At 39.3% G+C, this 18,871-nt stretch overlaps 1 protein-coding gene across 1 annotated transcript in view; it reads right to left on the minus strand.

Annotated features, from left to right (window-relative positions):
* TRHDE (thyrotropin releasing hormone degrading enzyme) overlaps positions 1 to 18,871 on the minus strand; it is a 211,542-nt gene that overhangs the window by 88,536 nt on the left and 104,135 nt on the right. The window contains exon 7 of the mRNA XM_037390250.1: positions 6,421 to 6,486. Coding sequence (XP_037246147.1) covers positions 6,421 to 6,486 — 66 coding nt within the window. The remainder of the gene's footprint in view (positions 1 to 6,420; positions 6,487 to 18,871) is intronic.

Raw genomic sequence — 18,871 nt, forward strand, 5'->3', positions numbered from 1 at the left:
AGTGGCCACTCAACAGCACCAAAAAAGACTGTATATCCAAAGCACTGTATGGAAATTCTTCTTCCAAATGTACTATGTGAAGCCTAAAGTACAAAAGCAGTTAATTTATCACAGAAGCAGATATTCCTACAGTAAAGTAACTAATTCAAACTGCTGATGATGCACTAAATCAGAGTGAGTTATGAACACATGCATAGCAGCAAGTGAAGTTCAAAAGGATAGAGATCTATGTGATCAATGAGCTGCCACATGGAAATGAAATGCAGTGTTGACAAACGTACAGTAACAGAGATGAGACTCCAAAATAATCAAGCCAAATAGAAGAAAAATTTAAACAAACCAGTGCAGAAATGTCTTATTACAGAGCTTGAGGTGGCTCTTTACGCACATCTAAGTACCAGACTTCCAAATCACTCACTTTCTCTATATATTTAATATGGAAAAAAAAAACCAAACTACTGAACTTGAAGAGGTCCCTGGCTATAAAACAGTAAAACCTTCCAGGAAATGTAATACAGTGACACCAGTCATGTAAGCAACCATCTATTTCAAGCACACAGATTGGGAACAACAGCCTACAGATGAAAATCTCACACAAATCTAATATTATATTGCATATTACTGCCCTGAGTGATGACTGAATGATAAGGCCAACTTAAAGCTGCTTCCTCAACCAGTCTATGCAGTTCAGAAACGTACTCAGAGCAAGTGGTGCTGACCAAGCCTCTTCATACTCTAATTGCTGTCCTAGCTGATTAATGGCTTTTTGACTGAAAAGCAACACCACCCTGTAAGAACAGTACTAGCATTCTGTCATGTGCACCTCTTGAATTTCCCTGGAGCATAAAGAAACTGCACATCATGAAAGTTGTCAGGACTTTTTAAAAGAAAGAAATCGCCTACTCTGAGAAGGAAGGGTTTATTAGACATTTTCTAAAAATAATAATAGCTGTGACTTCCTCATATGCAAGTGTTACCAGCTGTGGCTGCTACTGTGGTTATTCTATTATTCATTACAGCCAATATCAGTATGTTCTCTTTTGGTTTTGTCTATGATGTGCTATGTGAAAACAATGAGAAAGTCCTGTCTTTGTTACTAAATCCTCTGTTTGAAAATGTCGTATGATTCAAGACATCGTATGTCTTTGAAGGGCTTCCAGAAAATCATACATTCACTAGGTGGTCTCTTGGCTGCAGTTTTATTGTGGAACTTCCACACTATAATCCAATAGTCTTTCACAGTACATTTACTGTGATAGGAACAGACCAGTTATTCTTGACAGTTATGAATCTCTCCAAGGCCATCTATGCTGTAAAACTGAGCATCTCTTCTACAATTTTACCTCCTTGCAGATTCCTCAACAGAACAGTTTGCTGAGCAGTTAGGGATCATGTGCACCTTTTTACATTTACTTCAGTTCATATTCATTGTTGAAGAATATCTAACAAAGAGTCCCGCTCTCCATCAACTTATTTTCTTCTTTTTAACACAATTGATTGTTTTCCTTGACATATAAGGGATTTTTCTCCTCCAAGCTATCTCTACCCGCTTTTCCGAAAGTCCACCTGCTAGATGACAGCATGTAATTAGATTAAGAAAAAATTGGTAACGAACAAAAAAGGTAGCCATCTCATTTGTTCCTGCTCTAAACCTTATCTTTCACTCTTCTTGCCCAAAGGTTAGCATATTTGTTGTAGCTTCTCTTATATAAAATCTCTAACTCTGTAGCTCTTAATGAGATGATGAATTTTACCTTGATTTCGATGAAACCACAAACACTCAATGCAAACAGAAATAAAGACCTAGTCATTTTGGTTTATGCTAGTGTAATGAGACTACAGGAATACTCTTGTTTATCACCTGTGAAACACTTCAGGACATACCTGATACACTAAAAAGAACCCAGAAAATATTAATACCAGAAGTACAACACAGCAGAGAAGAAACAGTCCGGAAGGTTCCTGGAGTGTGTGGAAAATAACTTCCCAACACAACTGGTGAGAGGGTCAACTAGGGAAGGCACTCCACTAGACCTGTTGACCTGTTGTTTGTGAACAGAGAAGGACTTGCAAGTGATGTGATGGTTGAATGCCATCTTGGGCATAGTGATCACAAAATTACAAGGGTTTTCAATTCTTGGAGAAGTAAGGAGGGCGCTCAGCAAAACTGCTACCTCGGACTTCCAGACAGCAGCCTCTGGCCTGTTCAGAAGATTGGTTGGCAGAGTCCCTTGGGAGGTAGTCCTGAAGGGCAAAGGAGTCTAGAAAGACTGGACATTCTTCAAGACAGAAATCTTAAAGGCACAGGAGGAGGCTGTCCCCATGTGCCAAAAGGCAAGCCAACAGGGAAGACTGGCCTGGCTGAACACAGAGCTTTCTCTGGAACTCAGGAAGAAAAGGAGAGTTTATGAACTTTGGAAGAAAGGGCAGTCAACTCTGGAGGACTACAAGGATGCCATGAGGTTGTGCAGCGAGAAAATTGGAAGTGTCAAAGCCTAATTTGAACTTAATCTGGCTATTGCCATAAAAGACAGTTAAAAAGTTTCTGTAAATACATGTGCAACAAAAGGAGGGCTAAGGAGAATCTCATTCCTTTATTGGATGTAGAGAGAAGCATGGTGACAAAGGAGGAGGAAAAGGCTGAGTTATTTAATGCCTTCTTTGCCTCAGTTCTGTTGTTCTCCAGGTATCCAGCCCCCGACACTGGAAGACAGGGATGAGGAGCAGAATGAAGCCCCCATAATCCAAGAAGAAATAGTTAGCAACCTGCTACACCACTGAAACACCCACAAGTCCATGGGTCCAGATAGTATCCACCCAAGGGTACCAAGGGAGCTGGCGGAAGTGTTCACCAAGCCACTTGCCAGCATTTGTCAGCAGTCCTGGCTAACTGGGGAGGTCCCAGCAGACTGGAGATAAACAAATGTGACACCCATCTACAAGAAGGGCCAGAAGGAGGATCCAGGGAAAAAACAGGTCTGTCAGCCTGACCTCAGTGCCAGGAAAGGTTATGGAGCAGATCACCCCGAGTGCCATCACATGGCACTTACAGGACAACACGGAGATCAGCACGGGTTTATGAAAACCCCCGCTCAGTGAATGAGGCAAAGGTTGGACCTTATTAAAGCCTTTGACAGCATCTCTCATAGCATTCTCCTGGAGAAACTGGCTGCTCATGGCTTGGACAGGTGTACTTTACACTGGGTAAAAAGCTGGCTGGATGGCCAAGACTACATGGTGGTGGTGAATGGAGTTACATCCAGCTGGTGGCTGGTCACAAGTGGTGTTTCCTAGGCCTCAGGACTGGCGGAAGTTCCATTTAATAACTTTATTGACAATCTGGACAAGGGGATCAAGTGCACGCTCAGTAAGTTTGCAGATGACACCAAGTTGTGGGGGAACATTTAAAAAGGCTCTGCAGAGGGATCTGGACAGGCTGGACCAATGGGCTGAGGCCAACTGTGTGATGTTCAACAAGGCAAAGTGCTGGGTTCTGCACGTGGGTCACAACAACCCTACACAACGCTACAGGCTTGGGGAAGAAAAGGACCTGGGGGTGCTGGTCAAGAAGGCCAATAGTGTCCTGGCTTTTATCAGAAACAGTGTGGCCAGCAGCACAAGGGCAGTGATTGTCCCCCTGTACTCAGCACTGGTGAGGCTGCACCTCGAATCCTGGGTTCAGGTTTGGGCCCCTCACCACAAGACAGACACTGAGGTGCTGAAGTGTGTCCAGAGACGAGCAAGGAGGTCTGGAGCACAACTCCAATGAGGAGCGGCTGAGGGAGCTGGGTTTGTTCAGCCTGGAGAAAAGGAGGCTCAGGAGGGATCTTAGTGCTCTACAGCTGCCTGACAAGAGGCTGTAGCCACGTGGGGATCGGTCTCTTCTCCCAAGTAACAAGGGATAGGACAAGAGGAAATGGCTCAAGTTGTGCCCGGGGGTTTAGATTGGGTATTAGGGAAAAATTCTTCACTGAAAGGGTTGTCAAGCATTGGAACAGGCTGCCCAGGGAAGGGGTTGAGTCACTATCCCAGAGGTATTTAAAAGATGTGTAGATGTGGCACTTAGGGACATGGTTTAGTGGTGGATGTGGCAATGCTAGGTTAAGTGTTGGGCTTGATGACCTTAAAGGTCCTTTCCAAACTAAATGATTCTATGATTCTAATAACACTGATGTGTTCCATGTACTGGAATCTAATGAAAAACAAAGTAAATATGGCAAAGCATAGGTCCTTCAGAACTCAGTTACTCAGCAAGCCACAAGAATAACCCAGGAGGAATGAACGATCGAGAGCATTTTCAGAGTATTCATTATTTGAAGAGATTTATAAATAGTAGTGATACTTGATTTTGCAGCTATCCTTGAGAAAGGCCATTACATTGAGCATTAGAATTCCATGAAAAAACTGGATTCAAGACACCATAATGCTAAACCCCAAGTGATGGTACTGGGGCTAAACAGCTAAAAAGCCTAAACCGATGCATGATAGAAAGGGTAAATTAGTACTCCAGTTCTACTTATCATTAGCAACGCTGGCCTCCCAAATCTACAGTGCAGGAACACTATTTTGTTAGATCCACAAAACACAAAGAATTAAATAACTGACAGACATTTCCAATTGCATAACTTTTTGCTTATGAACAAGCTTATGAAATCTTGTTTTATGTTGTTCAATTTGGAGACATACACATGGAAAATCTCTATCTGGACTTCAAACCCTTTTTATAAAAGAAGCTAGAATATCATCATCTTACTGAACTCATGCCAAGACTTTCACTACACAGATTTTTCAGTTAGATTTTTCAGAGACTTTCATTAGCAAACAGAAGAGTTTCTATTTAGAGCAGAACCGGTAAAAAGCAGAAATAATAGGAAACCACTCAAATCAAAAAACAAAGCCCCATTACAACTTTATAGTAATTATGATTATTTAATCCCTGCATAGCTCTATTCTTTGATCTGAACTTTTTTCTAAATTTGTTTCAGGACAACTTGCACACTGTTTTTTCTCAGGCAAACATAGAAGAAAATAGAAAAACAGGGTTTGAGATGTACGTATTAAAACTTTTCTAAAACCCTGAGTGAATTTTTTTTTTGTGGGAAATTGAATTTCCATATGAATGGATCTGTGCAGGCAAAAGTTTCTAGCTAGAACATGGATTTTGCTAGACTAAGGACAGAAGTCATATTGGCTTAAATGAGATGACATATACAAGATTTTATGCAGGAAAATTTCAATTTCAAGATTTCTCAGCTGGATAATAAGATATCAAAGTGATCTAACTTGGTTACAACTTAGAAAATGATCCAACTGGGTCCTGTGAATAAGTTATGCTGCAAACCCTGAATGTCCTGTAAACTCTCCAAAAAGCTGTATTTCCCCAGGTTTCCTTTAATTGCCTATTGCACAGAACACACCTCTGACATAACCAATGTGTTTATTTAACTTTTGTTTTATATTTTAGCTTCCAATTTATTTTGGTTAGAGGTAGAATTATTCTGTTAAAAAATGACCTGATCCTAGACATAGTTTATTTAAATTTCAAAATGAAAAGCTTACTAAGAACAGATAAGATTGATTGCTCTTTCCATCTTAGCATAATTGTATTTCAGGTGAACATCAATTTACTTTAAAGGACACTTCTAAGTAGCAGGCTGCATCATACATAATTCATCAATCACAGCTGCCTGTAACATGATTAATTCAAGCAGATTTCAATGGAATAGAGGGAGTTGCATTGTTTTTTATGCTTTGGCTTGTTTGTTTTTAAATAGTTTACAAAACACTCATTTGTGCTGAATTATTTCTGAAAAGAGTTCATCCTTTGTAATCAGCATGTTGAATTTCTCTTCATACAGAAATGTTACCTCTCTAAATTTTTTTTAAAAGGCAGAGTGAGTTTTAACAAAATCATTAAGGCACAGAACATCCCAAGCTTATCAAAGGTAAAAATAAAGCTCAATGATTTTGCTTTGGGGGAAGGGAAAGCAAAAGTATTTACCTGAAAAGCAGTATTAGTTTTAGGGCTGTGGATTTTCTAGCTGGCTTGATATCACTTGTTATTATTTGTTAGCCCAGCAAGAAAATGTAATTGAAGTAGCTCCTTCCTCAGGTAACCCTTCATACAGTTGTCATATGGACAAAATGGCTTTCATGTGGCAATCCACACAAAACAGACACAAATGTATGCAATTGCTTGACACACCAAGAAATAGAGGTGAAACTGGGGGCACCGCCATGTGTGTTACACTACTCAGCAACTTCCATCAAATTCAGTTTCAGGGACACACTGGTGCCTTAGATGGCCCTGAAGTAAAGAAACACTTCCACAGATGCAAACATAGTTTAAAAAGAAAAAAGAAAGCAAGAGAATCTGCTAGAAATGTACACCTACACAAAGACAGAAATGCCTTTACTTACTTGTAAGCCCATTTGAAACACAGAGTGACCCATAAAGTTAGCCAACATTCGAATTAGAGCTGCACCCTGTGGGAAATAATAGAGGAAAAAAGGTGTTACTGTTTTTGCATGTCAGTTTTACACAATAAAAACCTGAAGTAGGCATTTCCATCCAACACTATCATTTTGGACTGGAGATTAATAAAATCTTCTTTTGTGCTGGAATGAAAAAAAGAGAAAGATAAAACAATGCAAATACTTACAAGCAAAAGTGAGGAAGCAGGCTGACTTTGTTAATATCCTGTCCCACAGATTGAATAAGGCACAGGTCATAAAACACACTCACTCCACTGCTGGAGCACAGATGTGGCAGCTCCCCAGCTGGTTGCCCCCAGCCCTTCTACGCACTCAGCAGTACTGCACAGTTTTAAATGAGGGAAAAAACCATCCACGCTAAATCATACTACAGTGATTATTCATAATTTTACCCTTGTTATACTATTGTAAAACAGCATTTAGTGAGACTACTTTCCTTTGTGAAAGCCTTCAAGGTCTGATGATCTGGAAGTGGATCATTTGCATAGGAATTTTATAATATGTATATAAACATATTTGACTTATTAATCAACAGCTTATTTCCAAGACTGTCATGCAAAGAGGTAAGTACCTGTATAAAACTTTTTCTCTACTTATATTAGTTCTTTGCCCCTTCAGGCAAAGCAGAGAGATCTGAAAGATTTCTTCTGTTTCACAGGTGATTCTATTTCTCAGCACTTACACCAAGAAACAGATTTCTTTAAGGCATCCCTTTTCTATTTTCTCACTCCCTCTCAGAACCACAATTGCTGCGTGTTTTCCCCGTGCACAAGTGCTCTGTTTCAAGCACAAGTATCTTTGCAGACCTGATTTGATGATATAGCTATAGTATCCCTCTTTGAAATCCATTTTCTAGACAACTAACATTCCGATGCCATTAATCAAATGTTATACTTAGTACTGATCACTGCATGACAGGGAGGACACTATTGATTTAAAGTCAGTGAACTCAAAGGCCGTAAGAAAACATGATGCTAGAACTCAACAATCTCAGCTACAGATACAGGTTCAGGAATTAGGCTAATGCTCAATTAGAAAATAAAGAAAAAAAGAAACATTTCACAGACCAAAAAATTCCCAGGTTATAAAGCCAAAAGGACTATTATAACAATGTAATCTGACTTCCTGCATTAATAGAGGTCAAACAGTAATTTAGGCAAAAAACCTACACAACAGCATCTATTTTAGGAAGATTCAAGAACAGGAAAATGTTTACATAACTTGTCACAACTAATATTTACTGTCACAGTAAAAATGTGCACCTTCTTACTAATTTGAATATCTCTAGCTTCAGCTTTCAAAACAAGATTTTATGTCTTTTCCTGCTAGATTAAAGTTCAGAATAATTTTGCAATTTAACAGTTGTACAATTTTTAGACCATTTTACACGTTCCACTGATTTTTTGTATAAAGACTATTTTTGAAGTACTGGAGGGAATATCTGTATTAACCAACATTTGAAATAATGGCATAAATCAAAAAGATTTGTAAATTACTAGTAAATTGTAAGAAAACATCACAGTTCCTTCACATAGGCAGCAACAACAAATAATACATAGTAAAGTAACTGAAGAAAAAAAAAAGGAAAAAAAATCATTAACTGAGGAGGTATTTGTAGTGGCTTATATAAATTGGACAGTGGATAAACCAGAAGATGGTGTTTGCATTATTAACACTGCTATGTTTTTATGGTGGTACATAATTTTACTGGGAGACCAATCATGTCTGGAAGACACAGCAGCACAGAACATAATCCCTCGAAGCAGATTATTACCTGAACAGACAAGACCATAGGTCAGGAAGCATTATTACCCTTATTTTACTAGAGGAACAGAAGGAGTAAAGTTCTCAGAGATGTTTAAGCAGATAAACAGCAGATAAATCTGTCTAAGTAGATAAAGAGAAGATTAAAAAATTCTAATAAATAGATAAATCCTATTATCCTGTATGCAACTTGGGCAGGACAACCCAAAACTTCTGTAGCAGAACCAAAAGTGTCTACAATATAAAAGTAATCAGCCTAAACCCTGACATTTTTCCACTTATCACACATTCCTTTTCCTACTCCTTTGTAAGTATTCCAGGATCCCCTTGTTTGTTTCTCACAGTTTAAATGTCACATCGTAGCAACAGTCATATATTTATATAGGTACCTTAACTCTACTGATTCCTGTGAGAAGTAAGCAAGCAAATACCTTCATCTGATCTTGCCTGTAGAGTCATCTTCTATCCAGAAACCAAGAACAGTCAGAAACACGTAAAAGTGACAAAATTCCTCTCACAGGTAATATTTAGCCACACGTTGGATGGAACTACAGCTGCCATTACACAGCAAAGAAAATAAAAAATGCAAGCAAAGACTGAATAGGAGATCCAAGGCACAAAGGCAGGACTACTCTCTTAGGATCCATCCCTTCTCACAGCTACTTTAGAAGTACTTTCTGCCAATTAATTACTCTCAGGAAACCCAGAAGTCTTACTTGCAGCTTGTAGAGCAATATGCTTGTCCCAGTTCTGCCACCTTCCCCACACAGGGAAAGCAAACGCCTTCTTAATTTATTTGAGGAATGGAAGGTATGCTGAACAAAAAGGGGAAAACAGAAAACCTGAGAACCTTAAGGAAAAAACTGTCTTGGGAGAAGGGAGAAGAAATGGGGGCAAATGCAGCCCTTGGTGTGGAGGGAAAAGAAATGGGAGGAAGGAAAGGGAGGGAACCACCCACTTTACCTTTCTTGCAGTTTGAGAGCAGGCAGAACAGAGAACAGTGATACATTTGTATGAAGAACAGAAGCAATCAATATACTCCCAGCACTGGGAAGGAAAGGGAAAGGCAGCAAAGACTGCCACTCTGACTAGAGATGAAAAGGAATAGACTTGCAGGCAGAAGGATAAAAAGCAAGAGGTATGCAGAGTAACTGGCATAAAGAAGAGGGGCTTACAAAAAAGAGGAGCTTGGAGGATGACTCTAACCAGAGGGTCCTGGGAGGTAAAGAAGGTATGTGTAGTAAGTTCAGTTACAGGAGTAAGAGAATACATAGCCCTGGGGTCATCTGAACGGCCCAATGTGCTAGCATTTTCATTGCCTATTTGCCTGGCAAGCAGTAAACTAGATGGAGTCCAGAGGACCTATGCTTCAATACCTTCTGAAAGCTTCTCTGACCTAGACCTAAGCCTACAGAAAAATCCTAAATCACAACAAATTCATCCTGCTGCAGAATACACCCTTTGGAACCTGTCAGCATCCTTCCCTGAACACTCTGGCATGCAACTGATCTGCTCCTCACTCCAGTCTTGGGGCCACTTCTGCTCTGCCAACATTTGTCCAACCAAGGAATGACATATAGAGTCTTGAGAAGTGAACCTGGCTCTCTGACAGGGCAGAATGGCTATTTATTGATGATTTAAGTACTTTCCTCCAGGCACTGGATGACTTAGTACCTTGTCAAGAGGTAGAACACATTGGTTTAACAGGTCTAGTGGAAAGCAATTATTTCCTATTCAAAAAAGGTACCTATGTTCCTGCCAGTGTAAAATCTGACTCACCTTAAGCCACTGTACCCCATCTTAATGACAGTCTACTCAGACAAAAACAGCAGATATCCAGTCAATGATTAACGGCACTACCTGGTTCTGGTGAAGCACTGTTCATTAGCAGATCTCGTAAGTGCTTCATAAGACACTGATACCAATATCCTGAAAATTAAAGGAAAACTGAGGCACATCTTGATGAACTCATTTGCCAGAGATCACCCAGTATGCTCCTTATATAACCTATGATGACACAGTCAAAGCTTCCTCAGCCTCAGCGCTGCGACTCCGCTGCTACAGGAAAGGAAGGCAGAACATGTCAGCAGCTCTGGACATTCAATCATACACAGTCCTTTTCTGCGAAGTGCTCTTGGGAATAGGCATGCTCATAGGCAATTAGCCAACGCTGGCTGAAGTGCTGTAAGTTTATGCTCTTTCTTTTCCTGAAGAAACTTGATTGCACACTCACACCACGGTAAAGACCATCCGTAAGTGAAATTAGGAGCAAAATTCCTATACATGTGAGCTGAACTTGTCTTTGAAATCTACAAAATGCAGAGTCCCAGTTAAGGCATTCAGTCTAAGTATCTACATGCCAACATAAAATAATATGATTGCAACCTTGATCTCAGATTAAATGAAACTAATTTCTAAAGACCCACTCCTACATTTTCTGATCCTGTGGCATCACTACAAGTCACAGTTACTGTAAGTTAATTTAATTCTCCGACCCAATTTTATTATAACTGAATTCTTATATTAATCTTTTCACTTGCAACTTGCATCCTGTAATCATTCCTTATACAAAAGAAAGTTTCAGGTGGAATTTTCTTTAACAGGAAAATAAAGCAAGTCTTATGTATGAACCCACAAAAATATGACTACTGCACACCACACAGTACTGGTTATACAGCCACGCAGGAGGACATGCATCTGACTCAATGCAGGTATCTGTGTCTAAACTTACATCAGTTGTTTAGGCTTCCCTTATAGTCAATGGACTGCACCAGTCACTTCTGGGTTCAGTTCACTTTATCTCATCTTAAAGTAGACCTCTAAACAGACTGGGAGAATTGTACCCTAAAAGCACCCCTCTCTCATAATCCACTCCAAAAGTAGCTTGGGGTGAGCAGCTCATATGCACATATCTGCACTGCAGGCACCTAAAGCGAGGTGAGATGAATTCAACTGCGCTATCCAAAAAGGCCATACTCTGATTCCCCACTCTGTTACAAAATGTCCGTACTAGTACCTTGTTCCCAAGAATTTCTGAATTGTGGAGATACAAAACTGGTGTGACACCATCCTTTTCCATATATGCAGTCGAATAACATATATTGTATCTCACTTTATTCTTCATGTCATACTTTCATATAAGAAAACCAGCAAGGGTAGGTATTCGAAAGAGGGCCCTGAAGAGAGGGTAGAGTGCTTGCTAGCTGAAGGTGGATATTCTGTACCTAGGAGACAGTGAAGAAAAGCACTTTGAAATAATGAACTGGTGAAACAATTGCAGTGAAGGGAACAATATAGAAGTCAGTATAACCAGCACACAGGATTATGCAGAAGCAAGGAGGCAAGCGCAAGGGGCTGTGTGTGAAGAGATACAAATGAGCTAGAAACTCATTCAGCATTATTCTTTTAAGGACCAAAAATTATGCCAGTAATCTAGAAAGTGCTCATGAGAGAGAAATGTCACCAACACAAAACAGAAACCATGAACTACAGCTGACTCTTGTGAGGGTGAAATATATCATTTTGTAAATGTCTTGGAGGGGGGGGAGGAAAAGAGCCCATAAAAGGCTGAGCCAGAAAAAGCATAGCTCTTCCACCCTCCTTCCCACCATAACTTGTCATTTTTTACTAGAACATCAACTTCTTTTTGGTTCTGCTTTTGTGTGTTTTGTTGTTCTTGTTTTAACCGTAGGATTGAGGTTCATCAGAGTGAATGCAGATGCCTACACTGTAGCTATGTGATGCACACTCAGTTGCATACAGCTGAGCCAGCTGCCTAGACTCTTTAAAAGCATGGAGAGAGAAGCAAGCACTTCAGCTCATCCTGATTCATCTCATCCAAAGACATGCATCTAAAATAGGACAGATTAATTTCACCCTAAAAGTGCCTGTTTATCCTCACTGATGATACAGGGACGTTAGAGGACTAGTCAGTTGGGACGTTCACTGTGTTAGACTCCTGCAAGTGAGGTGACATGAATCCCTCTGAAGCTGTTTTATCCTGCAACTGACGGAGCAACCTTAGAAAACGTGAAAAAAGTAAACAGTGCAAAAACACCTCCCTGACTTTGCAAAGCCTGAGATAGCATCTTGCAGGCTCACCTATCCATTTATCTCATGTAACACCAAACATCAGCAAAGGTAATTACACAGACCTCAATATATCTCTTCTTCACTGAATGTCCACCTGGTCACCCCTGTTTAGCAATGAAAGCTGTTTATTTTTATTTAGTTCAGAATGATCCCTTTTATGACATAAAAACTAAAATCACCAATGCGGTACCCAAGGTGTAAGCGGGGTGTGAGGTGCTAAGAGGAGCATTGGACTACCAACAAAAATTACATGACCAAATTTCTAAAACAAAAACGTTAATTATGTCAATTTTCCGCAAACCTCCAACCATCCATTTTGTTTCTCCTTCTCTCATTTAAAAAAAAAACAACAAACCAACAATTAATATAGGTGATTAATTAACATTCTTCTATCGTACAGTAGTTATTTCAAAATCAGTCTTAATTAATATGTAATAGCACCATTTGTTTTTCAAATACAACAGGCCACAGACAGCAGGCCTACAGGTTTTTTTGTGTATGCTGGTACCGCTGCGATTCAAGATTAGGGTTACTTTCTCTCTACTTGAGGGAGATGTGAGGTACTCTGTCCTCTATCTCAATTACCTCAATAACTAGATTTCATTCATATTATTGTTAGAGCTATTATTGTCAATAATAATTTCTTATAATCACTATCTTATTTGATTAAAACAAGGCTCAGACCACATACAGGCACTCACATACTTTCATAAAGAGCTCCTGATTTAAGATGAGAATCAATATACAAAGTTTGATGGCTACTAATACATACCTGATGTATACTAGTATTCTTTTTTTTGATCAGTCACATTACACACAAGTTAAACAGTTCCCTCCTTAAACTATTTACCCTGAGCTATAGGTGAGGTGCCTTGTCAAAATTTTTTTTAAATCCAGTGTCTACTGACTCCCCCCAGGAACTCCAGCTGGTTAGTGAGACAGAATCTCCCTTTGCAGCAGTTATGCCCAGGCAAGGCCAATGTACTTATCCACGTGCTCAGTTATTTCACTCTTTATATCCTAGAGTCCCCACCTCACTGGAGAAGGAAGTCAATCAAACTCACCCGCCTGCAGCTCCCAGGACTTCCTCTGGAGCCCCTTCTGTACGTTACTCCAGCAATTCTCTGGCACAGTGGCTGTCTGTAAGGATGGCCTACGTCCCATTGCCAGAAGTCCTGCAGCTCCACCTTCAGAAGGTGCAGACGGATACCACCCAGCTCTGCAAACTTCCTAACAGCTAATTCAGCTTTTTTAGTTAGTGTTTCCATACACCTACCTCAAATTGGTAGTTCCTGCAACCTACCCATTACAAAGAATAAACTGAGCATGGGAATGAACCCATTCTTCAGCAGGGAAGTCCAATACAAATAATCCATTGCACTTTGCTATATTATTGAAAATCTGAGTCCCCCTTTTATGCTTTGGCCATGACATGGCCCCTCACCCAGAAAGCCAGAGCCATACCTGCTATATACATTCAAGTCAGGCATGAAGTACCTTAGCAGGATCACTTAAGATCACACAAAAACTTCCAAATTTTGGCTAATATGTTTTGAATAATGGCTGAAATGTACCTATTCTTCATGAAACGTGCTGAAGAAAGATATTTTCAGAACTGCAAATGTAACAAAAGCAGTAAAGAGGTTGGGTATTTTTCTTTAAAATGTTGAACAAATTTTTACAGTATCCTGTCAAACAGAAGCCTAAGCATATCCATAATCAAATGGGTTAAGTAAATGAGTATATTTTCATTTCAGTTCAAAGTTCCTGAATTCATACATTATTATTTATTTCTCAAAATCTTAGATAATTCTGTGATTCTAAGTTCATTTCCAATATTAGAAGAGCATCTTACCAGGCACTTATACAAAGAATGCATATTTGCACATTATTTTTGTAATGTGAACACTAGCCAACAAGTAATATCCAAGTCACGTTTTCCAAAACAATCATTCTTTGTTGGCACTAAGCAACCACAGCTGGATGCCCCATGAAATTTAGCTTATTGGGAAAAACACAGCATGAATCAACGTGAAAGAACAATGTACATCAAACATGCAGCAAAAATGTGACTCTTTAAAAAGAACTCTTACATAAAATTAAACCCCAAAATTAAATCCGTCAAATCCTGGAGAAATTTAACACAAAAAATGTGTTTTGACCAAGTCACACACAGAATAGCATATAAATGTGTAAATAAATTACTTATAAATTTGGTCAACTGAGCTGCTGTGTTACACTACGTGTAGTGCACTGAATTAACTGAATTGTAACGCTCAGCACATTAAAGAGGAGGACCAAGACATGAAGGAAGCCTGGCTGTAATATCTGCCGAGTGACTGGTGTGGCATTATGCAAATTAATGGACATCTTTTAGCTCCCCTGTAAGAACAACTGAAAGCTGGGTAAGCACTTTCAAATCCAGGTGTTGCATTTACACCGCACTTCCTTAAGCAAACACAGTCACTGTACACTCTTGCTTTTTTCCTTTTTCCCCAAGGGGAGAAGTCCAACCATTCCTCAGCTCCTACTCAGAAGGTCACGCTGAAATGTATTTTACCTTCCTACTTCTGTCATCTGAACTATCTTTCAAGGTATGCAGCCTTACCCTGACAGTTGTGGAACAAGAGTGTCTCGTTCATGCCATCAGTTACAGCACAGTACTGCGGCAGGCTCCTGAGAGACTTCTGCTAAAGTCCTTCTATCGAGCTGTAAGAGCAGAGATAATTGCAAAGCCTTCTCTGGAATTCTTCAGCTGCCTCTATCCAAAATATCTCATCTCTGGGAACTGCAGAAGTACTCACCGAGAAATTCTTTTCAGGAAATTAATTAGACTGTATCATGAGTCACCCAGCGCTAAATCCCCCTTTCATTTTCAGAAACTGAGCACTGTAATACACCAGCTTAGCTATTTTCTGTATTCTCCAATGGCACCTCCAAATACTATAAGAAAAATGAAGCTTAATGCATGTGAATTTGATGACTGTGAATACTTCCTTATTTGATTAGGATAACAGAACGTATTTGTTTAAATGAGTAAACATGTGGCTATGATTTCCTCCCTGTGGCAGAAATGTAAGATGTTCAAATCATTCCTAGAGGCTTTCCCTTTGGAAAACCCATGTAAAAGCTGTAAGAAGTAAGTAAGGAGATAGATATATGCAGACTATGCAGTGCACTAGTACAAAACGTGACAGTATCAGCCTAATCCTGAAGGTCTTCGTTCAGGCCATCATTTAGTGACACACTTAAGTACCTTAAGCATGTAAGCAGCCCACTTTAATTCCACAGCTTACACACATAAAATTAAGCAAGTAACTATGTACTCAGCTGAATTTGAGTCTGATTGGCTTCCCTGCACCTGGTAATAAATTGTTTAAAAGTAAGGGACTACATTCATTACAAAGACCCAGAAAAACTATCCCTACTTGATTTTAACAGTACAGACTAGGAAAAACCCCCACATTTAATTTATCTTCTTTACTTTTTAAATAGTACAGAATTTCCAATTGATATTTGCTTATCAAGCTCTGCACACCCACAAGTTAATGTGCTGTTGATACTCCGCAATAAAACCAGGATATATTTTAATAAATAAATTAAACTTACAAGATGTTAAAAATTTTATTTACAGTGTGGATGAGCCAATATTTTTTAAAATCAGCAGATATACCTATAAACATGTAATGTAGTGTGCTAAATCGTCAAAGATGCATAAAGGCATCTTATGTTGTTCTTATAGATGGAAAGGCCATTTATCTGATGCTAAAACATCACTGAAAAAGCAACATTACATTCAAGGAGAGCTTTTCACTGGGAAATCATAATCATTTTCTATTCTAACACACACAGCTGTCCTAGGGCTGGATAATACCAAAATGGTGAGATGGTAAGATGAGCTTTGGTGAAATGTTTATCTTAGACATAAATTCTGTTGCAAATTTTAGGAACATGACACAAAGAACAAAATTCAGGGGTAAATGACCATAAGTAATCATGTTCTTCAGGTGAATATTGTCACATTATTTTCCTTGAACAATAAAACACTATGTCACCTACACAAAATGCTATTGGGACTCCATTTACAACAGGAGTTTTATTTAGCCTTACCACCAAAATCTCTCTTACATGTTCTGACACCACTGACAAGGACAAAAGCACATTATATGTTTTCATTAACTACTCGTACGAGGAAATCTTCAAGGATGGACAAACACGAGAGGTTGATGGCATTATTTACACAGACAGGCCATCATCAGAATTTAAGTAGCAAATAAACTAGTGCATCTTAAAAACCACTGTATTAAGAATATCTTGCAATAATAAAATGGGCTCCACAAATCTGTTTTCCATTAGGAGTAACAAACAAAGATTATCCTTTTTATGATGAACATTTGCCGAAGTCTTTACGTGGTCACAGTTACTTCACTTCAAAGAGGAGATGCATCACCATTTTACCAACCAGCTCCACCGAGAATCCAAAAGCAAATTAAGTAAAATAAAACTCAGAATTCATGGTGATTCTCCATTGACCAGGTTTGTTTCCATGAAGCATGCAAATTAAGATTACTTTTAGTTCACTAAATACCACATAAGAATCTCAAACCATTTGCCTAAGACGGATTTGCAACTAACTTTAATTAAACACGCTACTCTACTTTCTCTCTTTTAATACCTCTATTAAGCTTCAGAAATTATCCAGTACTTAAACATACCTTTAAAAAAAGCCAACAACAAGAAAACAGTATGGCAGAGGTTGTTCCAGACAGTTCCCTCCTGAATAGAGGGCCTGCAGGACCACATTTTGATCAAAACATTGATCATATTTTTATGTCAGGTGGTTTCCTTTAGCTCTATTTCACTACCTCCAGTTTATTTTTGAATTCTTACAATTTATTCTGAGTTGCTCTAACAATTGAAATCGTTGCTCTTGTTTCACTGATCTGAACGAGGATGTCTGCCAGCAAAACGCATTCCTTGCCTTTACTCGGGCATCACTGGTTTTTGGATTCCTTCTGGCAGAATACAGAAACTACCTGTAAAGGCTTACAAAGTTACTTTCTGCTCTGCCCTTTGCTAAAAATGACAAAGTATAAAAAAAAAATACCACAAAGTATAGCCAGAGAAGCAGAAAAGGCAAGTGCATTTCAGCAACTGGTGCACTGGCTGGTAACTCCATGCACACACTTATGAACGCTTTATTTTAAGCCATGGAAACATCAGGCACAGATGCAGTGTTCTGTTCCTTCTACTTCCTGTCAGGGAGAAATGCCGACAGGACACCGTGTCTGGAGCCACCGTTGCCATTTCTTCTTTGATCGCCTCCTCCAGCCCTTGTGAGCTGCCATTTGCAGCTGCCTTTTGGCAGGGAACAGGCAGAAGACAGTCATACCACAACAGGTTGCATCTTCCCAAATGCTCTATCTTGACTAAGTAATCTAGTCTAACAAGCTCTATTTTAAAATCAAATGCTTTTATTAATATTTGTGCTTCATTTTTATCACTTCCAGTCAAACTCATACAGTTCTCCCCAGTGTGGGAAACATAATGCTTCTGAAGCACTGTAGGTGTGTTGCTGTTTATATATCATACACAGTGGTTCCCACGTTTCTTCTTCAGAAAATACTATCACAGCATACGCTAAACAGATTAAGAGGTTAATGACAGGAGTTTTTTGAGTCAGGAAGGTGCTCAGATGCCTTAAGAGAGGTGTTTGAAGCATCCTGAAGCACCTGCCTAGTTTTATGCACTAGTACCCAGGGGCTGAAGTGGAACAGCCTCCATACTTTAAGTCAGGCGTTCTTGGGGCTGCTCTGAACTTGGACTTAAAGGATTCACACAGACTTTGAGTTTCAACAGCTTTCACATTGGAAGCAGTATCAACCTACAACCTTTTTATCTATACAGAAAGCAATTCTTTTCATTACAAGATACTTCCTCTGTTAAAATGCATTACAAACAAATGGCTCCTGAAAGCATCTTCTGCAATCTGGGCACTGACCTGCTGCACTCGTAAATCATGGAACAGAAACCAGCAACAGGCAAAAGGGCACCCAGGACTTAATGGTATGCACAGGCAACATCACAGCTAATCGAGTCAGGGAGAACAAAAAGCTCTCCCTCTACACTGCAGTAAGGGAGTGGGTTGTAAAGCAAACTGTATTATATTGTAAGACTTTTAACTAGCTGGATACCATCTTATCTTATTGATTTAGTTCAGCGAATACTTAAAAATAAAACCTATTTTACTATATTTTACCATTTATAAGTATTTCTCTAGTATGTCTTTCACTTTTAATGGGCTGCTCTCACTTTCCTTTGGTCATTTCACAGACGCACATTGTCACAATTTCATTGCACTCATGAACTGAGTGGACATCGCACTGATATTCATCCTGGGTTTACTAGGCAGAATACATGTTTTTGGGTTTGGTTTGGTTTTCATATGATAGTGTCAATATCCTTCTCAGTGCCTAAAGAAACAGAAGTAAGAAGCACAAAGTTTTTAGAGAGCCTTTCC

Source organism: Falco rusticolus, chromosome 5, assembly GCF_015220075.1.
Source record: "Falco rusticolus isolate bFalRus1 chromosome 5, bFalRus1.pri, whole genome shotgun sequence".
Classification (NCBI taxonomy): Eukaryota; Metazoa; Chordata; class Aves; order Falconiformes; family Falconidae; genus Falco; species Falco rusticolus.